Source organism: Thunnus maccoyii, chromosome 20, assembly GCF_910596095.1.
Source record: "Thunnus maccoyii chromosome 20, fThuMac1.1, whole genome shotgun sequence".
NCBI lineage: Eukaryota > Metazoa > Chordata > Actinopteri > Scombriformes > Scombridae > Thunnus > Thunnus maccoyii.
Genome location: NC_056552.1, coordinates 23,327,289 through 23,334,320, shown reverse-complemented (window position 1 = coordinate 23,334,320; position 7,032 = coordinate 23,327,289). Strand labels below are relative to the sequence as shown.

The window sequence follows — 7,032 nt, the reverse complement described above, 5'->3', positions numbered from 1 at the left end:
GTGTGCCCGCGCTATCGGAGTACAGCTCGTTCCCTGTGACAGTGTAATTACCAGGAATGATGGGAGCCTGTGAGGGACCTGTCCATTCAGCTCCGCTTCCACTTGATTTAACTTAACCCTCAGCTGTAATCACTTCATCTGTCTGTGGGGTCGAGGTGACAGAATCTCTCATTACTGCTAGAACCCAATGAAGGCTTATTTAAGAGATAAAAACAAGCTACTATGCAGTACTTGTATCATCACATTGTCCACTACACAAACTCATTTACATACACTTAGTTGACGGAAAAAGGATTTTATTTAAAAGGAATGCTTAAGTAAAGGTGAGGTAGGGTGAATACAAAGGGTTAAAAACATTCAGTATGTCCACAGACAACTTTAAAATTGTACAGATACTAGAAAATCACGGCTAAAATGAAAAACAAATGTGCAAATTTTCTCAGGCAAAAGAACCCATACAGTAGGAAGTATTCATAAGCACGTTAAAAAAAAAATAAAATCAGTGCAGTTTGATTTAACTAAAAAGGCATACAAAACATTTTCAGTGGATATAGTGCAAATATCTCAACAAACTTGAAAATGACTTATACAAACAGATAGAGAGCCACATCTTTGGTGTGGAGATGCTGCGCCAGGTTCCGAATACGACACAAGCGAACGTTCTGAGCATCTCCTGCGCTGTACACTCGGAATATGTGGTAACGCTCTCTCTCTTTCAGTGCAAAGTGCAGCTCGTTGGCCGAGAGGTGGATGAACGACTTCTCTTTTTTTATAGTGGACTTCACTTCCACGTACACCACCCCCGCTGCTCCGACGCCACCGTGCTCTTCTCCCGCTGGTCCGAAAGTGAGCTTGAAGTCGTATGGCTGGCCGCTCTCTCCGCTCTGGTTGCACCACAGGACCTGCGTGGGACGCTCGGGGTCGCCGCTGTCTCTCCAGTGGCACAGGAAGGAGTTGACCAGCTGTTCTCCCCACTCGCCGATCGCTGCCACATCCCCCAGTTCGTCAGATAAGACCACCTACACAAGAACAAACGCGATTTAGAAAAGCTTGATAACACTCAACCGCTGGGAAACCATCAGGTGTACTGAGTTTACTGACTGTGGTGGGTCTCTGGCAGGTGAGCTCCATGTCCTCTAGCGTGGTCTGTGAGGGCTGGACTTTGTTCCAGGAGGGGAAGTCCAGGTTTAGAGGAGGACGCTGATTCTCAGCAGCGGCTGTCGTCCCCTGAAATGTGCTGGGAAGCACCACGGCGTCAGGGACGGAGCTGCAGGAGAGACAAACAGAGGATGAGTTTACAGTGGAAATAGGGTGGGGGGGGAATTGGGATTATGTATTGAGTAAGAGTGAAAAATCAACATTAGTTTTCTACATCAATATTTCATATTTTTTAGGAAGGAAGAGAAGAAGCCTACAGGCTGTTTGGAGCGGGTTGGTCGCTGGTTGTCTCAGCATGCTGTGCAGATGGAAGACTCTGTGTTGCTCTGGGAGCCTTGAGGCTTTCCTCTCCACCCTCTGCTCTGTCAGACTCAGTGGTCTCACTCTGTTGACTGCGCTCTGTTAGACAGACAGCACCAAATGGAAAGTGTTTGTATTTACAGGATGAACTGTGCATGTGGAATTTGTGAATAAAGCCACTATATTTGGGTGATTACGGCATGTTTTTTTATGCCGGCGTCTTTTTTTAAACACTCACAGATGTCGAAAAATTCTACACATAGTAGCTTTAAATAAGCAAAGTAACAAATTTGAATAACACACTCAAAAATCTATTTTTAATGAGAGATATTGTTTTGGTTCAATGAATTTGCATTATATTTTCATTATTTTTTTAAATCCAATATTCCTGTTTGCAGTAATTCTTTATACAGAATCTTTTTAGAGGGTTTTTCTTTGTGACCTTTAAACCAGTATGAACACAATCGATGGCAGTGAGAGACAGAAGTTTATCAATGTGTAACCTGGAGGTAGTGGGGTGTTGGTGGTGACAGCAGCAGCAGTGTTAGGCTGGCCTGGATGGCTGACTGCTCTCTGAAGGTCGGGCTGGTCTGAAGGTCGGCTGCTGGTGCTCTTGAATGGCTGGTTCCCTTCAAAGATGCTGCTGCTGCTGCTGCTGGGACTCTGGGGGACGACATGGCTGCTTCCTCTGGGGGGGAAATCTTTGTCTGGGTCTCTGTCTTTAGGCGGAGCAGGAGGCGGCCACATCTTCATGACGGCTTCTACTACGCCCCCGTCAGACTGGCCTGTTGGCACACAGAAATAGTAGGATATGGGAAAATGTAAAGTAGAACCCCACTGTGCTGAAACAACCGTCTCTTTCTCATCCCTTCGCCCTGTTCAATGTACCTGTGCGACTGCCTCCTGTGTTGTAGAGAGACGCTCGTGGAGGCCAGCAAGCCAGCGTCTGCTCTCCGTCCTCTTGTGCTGGGCGAGGTGGCTCCTCCGGGGAGCCGACGGAGGAATAACATCTTGATGGCACTGCAAAACAGAATTTATGAGAGTTCAAACCAAAGGAGAAGGAAGGATCGGATAAAAGCTGTAAAACACCAATAAGAGCTCAGCCTGTTTCAGTGCTGTTATGCCATAAAAACATATTTTGTGATGAAAAACTCTTTTGATCATATTAATCCTTGAAGTATGTGCATGTATGTGTGTGTGGGCAAGTGTGTGTGTGTGTGTGTGTGTGCTCTTTGCTGCAGTGAGGGATCTGCTCCTCTCGCTCTTTGAGCCCTGGCAACAGCTGCTCTTTTATGTTGCAACACACAACAGTGAACAAACCTGAATTAGCATATGTGAGAAATACACCAGTTATCTATCTATATATGTGTGTGTGTGTGTGTGTGTGTGCACGATTGAGGAAAAAAACACATTGAATATTATGAAATGATAATGGAAATCGGGGCGAGTGTCATAGAGAGAATTGGAGAAAATGCAGATGTAAGATGTCATTTACACACAGACTCAGAGAAAGCAGCGCTCTGTTGTTACAATTCATCTCATGCTCCAGTTATAACACTGAGTTACATGCTGCTGCTCTGCATCAAACTGTGAGTCTCTCAAACGTTAACCCTCGGCTGCACATATGTGATCTCCAGTCTAGTGTTCTGACTTATACTTTCACAACGTTGTGAACATGTTACTCTTAACAAAGTTGGAGCAACTCCACTCCATGGATGTTTCTGACTCCTCTTTGAGGCTCCAGTCACATTTATACATGTGCATTAATTATGGCAATAGTCATTATTCTTGTTTAAGTCAACAAATACTATAAAAAGACCATAGACCATAAAGACCTATAGCCCCTTTCACACATGCACTGCAACCCTGACATATTCTGGACATCACCAGGAGGAGCTGGATGTGTGAACGCAAATGACAGAATCAGACTTTACCCCACCAGCTCCCCGGTACAAATATGTAATGTCTGATTGAGCCCGTCTGTTAATACAGCAGTGAATTCGCAGTGAGTGAGTGGGTGTGTTGATGACATTTCTATCATGTGACTGGCGCTGGATAAACGCAGCAGGCCTGAAGGCTCCGCTGTGAAACTAGCGCTGATGGGAGAGAGGACTTCCTGTTATTTCTCGTAAAATAAAAGCTGTTGTGTTTCTGGTGAAAAGCTTCAAAATGCTGAATTACAACCACAGCATACTTTTTGAGGCACGTCCTGCCTCCTGCATGCTCTACCCAGGCGCCACCCCTCACCTAAACCAGTATTTCCAGAAGGTGAGAACGCGTCTCCTGCTGTGTGCTACATGTGTGACTCTGGACAATGTCAGACCTGATTCTCTGGACACTCTCCAGACTTCATATGTGAAAACGTCTTATGTGTTCTCTGTACCTCTCTCCAGGTGGATCTCTGGTCTGGGAGGCTCTGGGACCTCCCACTGCTCCTCCTCACTGGGCAGCTCTCTGATGTCCTCCTTGTGCAAGAACCTCTTCAGAGCTCCTGAGTCCTACAAGTTGTTAGAGTTCATAAATGAGATGACAATTTGGATTACATTTGTTTTATGTTACGAGATTTGCCAACAGCTCTCCACATTGATTGAAAACACTGCTGCTACATTACCGGGCTGATTGATTCAAGATTTTGTCAGAAGTCCTTATTTACAAACTAGTGAATGAAACCAGAGCCCAGTAGATTTTAGGTTTTCTCTTTTCTGTGTCTCTTGCCAAGAGAGGCAGTGGCAGACGTTCTGAAATGTTGTTGACCTACTTAACATGTACTGCCACTAACTATTTGATCAGTTTCCTGGAATAATATAAGTTAAAGTAATATGCGGATGTAATAAGTCGAGTCGAGCCTCTCATGTCTGCATCTGTCTGCCTCCAGTGTATTAAATGGGTGTTACAGTCACATCAATAACGTTTTTAATCAAATAGTCAAAATTCCATTTTATTTACTTTGGCAACTTCAGACATAGAGCTTAATTAGTTAAATCAAACATTCAGCTGTGTCTTATTCAGATTTCAAAATCATTTCATTATAATGCAACCCAATTCTGCTGCATGTCCCAAAGCAGCTGCTACACTAAGAAAACCACACAAGCTAGGATATTTACTAGAGAAGGATCAGTGTTTTGAACCTGGTTAACCTTTAAACTCTGACTTTACAGAGTCTCTGCTGCTGCACTGCTCCACACATCACACAAGAGGATGAGAGCAAGTTGCCATGTAATGTAAACGTGACCCCCTCCGGGGAAATAGCCTATTAGTTCTAGCTACGGTCAGCTCTGTGGTGGTGGCTGTGTGTGTGTGTGTGTGTGTGTGGTAGAAAAGATAGAGAATGACAGCATGAAAGACCATGAGCAAGCAAAGGCCTTTTTCACTGGATATGGATTAGTGATCAATGCTTGAAGAGGTCATGTATCACTTACATTGAGTGAGGTTATCAGGCCGCTCAGGAAATGCATCAGCTCTTTCCTGTGGCTGCTCTCTGTGCAGAACAGTTTCACCAGCTCCCTGAAGCACACACACACACACACACACACACACATAGTAACAGTATTACAAGGTATTGCAAGATAACTTGAAAGACAGACACACATATAGCAAAATACATACAGGAATGAATAACAGATGGATTTTATAACGAGGAATCCTTTGTTTGTTGCTGTATAATATTCAAGTTCCTGTTGATAGAACCATGTATGCCATGTAAAGTGTTTATGCAATTGTTTCCTACATGATGCTGATTAAATATAGCATCTTAAACTCTGGTCCTTTATGTATAAACTATCTAAGAACCTCTGTCAGCTACCAGAAAAAGAGAAACATTAAAACAAGAACAGTCAAAATCAAAGCAGCAGAGGTTGAGATATCCTCAACTTTAGTATGGTTCCCAGAATCCTACACTTCCCATGATGCAACTTTATAGCATCTTTACATTAGACTTGTAAATGCCCGCATCCTTTAAACTCTGCACACTGGGTTTGTTATTCAACATTTCTGTTCAAACTTTGTAGTCTCCAAGCCGAAGCTGAGATAACCTTGATGACATCATCAGGGTTATTGATGTGTAAAATTGGTGAGGTGCCCCTTTAAGAGAGTAAACCTTAAAAGTGCTGTTGGTGTTCCATTGTCACATTACTTCAGAAAATGTTGGATTCTGTCACAAGGTAGTTAAGATCAAATAATTTCTCTTATATAATAACTGAGGCTAGTGTTGAAAAACTCTGATCCTGTATGAATAATAACTTGTACTTTATCTTGTAAGTGTGACTGTTTAGAATTGTGAGATGCTAGTTTGTTGCAACGAAGCTAAAGAAGATTTTGATGATGATTTATTACGTAACAATTGTATGATTGTGACAACAGAAGTGAGTTATTGGGACCATCACACACAAACCTGCAGATGTCCAGCTTGGCTGAGAGGTGATCTTTCTGGATGAAGAACTCCTTCTTGTCCTTCAGCAGACAGATGACATCCTGCATCTCCAGCACAGGATCCTCACCGTCAGCCACATCCAGCTCGTAGCGAATGTACAGTTTACCCACCTGTAAACAAAGCAGAAGTACTTACATCATACAGATGTTTGTAGACTAAATTATGTTTGTGCTTTTCTCCTCCCTGTGATCATGGTCAGAAATTCTGTGGTCTTCTGACCTGTGCGAAATTAAGTCGCTTGATTTTCTCTCCTATGTTGTCGTCAATCAGCTCTGAATAGACGTCAGCCAGCTCATCGTGGTGGTAGAGGAACCTCTGGATGTAGGGCATCACAGAGCGCACCATGGCCTGCATGGGTGGACAGGGCCTCAGGTTCTCAGTCAGGGGCTCCGTCTTGACACACTTAGACAGCTGGCGGATACCACAGATCTCCATAAAGGAAGATCGGTCCCTCTCGTTGAAGGTAGGCATGGAGTTAGCTTGTTCTCCTAGCAGGCAATCAAACAACCGTTATACTTGTGTATTTTTGAGCATCCCTATTTAGTAAAATCAAAAGTAATCGAGAACAACGATATGTAGATAAATGTATCAGCAGCATACCGAGGTTTCCAGTCTTGCCCCTGTGTGGGGTCTTCTTCTCTGGTGGAGGCAGGTTGAGCAGGCAGACCCGCTTGTCAGGTTTAAAGATCTTCTCCAGCTCTTTGTTGTCAGCAATCATGGGTTTACGTGCCAGACTCACCCAGCTGTTATCCTTGGTGGGGAAGACCCTCTTATCAGACACCATACCTAAACGCAAGGCAGAGAGGAGTCAGCTGAAGGTCTAATTTTGGTGTAGGTCCCTTAGCTGCAAATTAGAACCCAACTGATACGTCGGCATTGGCTGAGGTCATTTAGATTTATGTGATTTAGTGATTACATAGTCAAAAGTCTAGACACACTTTGAGAAAGTGTGTCCAAACGTTTGACTGGTATTGTATTTCTTGGCTTTAAGAGCCAAATGCAAGGTTGTCAACAAAAATGTTTAGGTTGTGTTAAAGTCGAAAGATAAAATTATTATGTGAAAAAAGTCTCCAGAGGAAGCTGTGTGAAATCTGATAAACTGCCTCAAGTGATGTCACTTGAGTCAGTGCTGGTTGTGGCTGAAG

The 7,032-nt window shown here is 43.6% G+C and overlaps 1 protein-coding gene across 7 annotated transcripts in view; it reads right to left on the bottom strand.

Moving 5' to 3' along the window:
- Nucleotides 1-279: 279 nt before the first annotated feature.
- Nucleotides 280-7,032, bottom strand: part of wu:fj29h11 (protein NO VEIN) — a 42,617-nt gene continuing 35,864 nt past the window's right edge. For all 7 annotated transcript variants that reach the window (XM_042397017.1, XM_042397020.1, XM_042397016.1 and 4 more), the window contains 10 exons: nucleotides 6,488-6,673; nucleotides 6,107-6,375; nucleotides 5,849-5,997; nucleotides 4,878-4,962; nucleotides 3,842-3,956; nucleotides 2,347-2,478; nucleotides 1,962-2,243; nucleotides 1,416-1,557; nucleotides 1,102-1,267; nucleotides 280-1,019 (listed from right to left, as the gene is read on the bottom strand). In XM_042397017.1, the coding sequence (XP_042252951.1) occupies nucleotides 585-1,019; nucleotides 1,102-1,267; nucleotides 1,416-1,557; nucleotides 1,962-2,243; nucleotides 2,347-2,478; nucleotides 3,842-3,956; nucleotides 4,878-4,962; nucleotides 5,849-5,997; nucleotides 6,107-6,375; nucleotides 6,488-6,673 (1,961 nt within the window). In that variant the 3' untranslated portion in view covers nucleotides 280-584. The remainder of the gene's footprint in view (nucleotides 1,020-1,101; nucleotides 1,268-1,415; nucleotides 1,558-1,961; nucleotides 2,244-2,346; nucleotides 2,479-3,841; nucleotides 3,957-4,877; nucleotides 4,963-5,848; nucleotides 5,998-6,106; nucleotides 6,376-6,487; nucleotides 6,674-7,032) is intronic.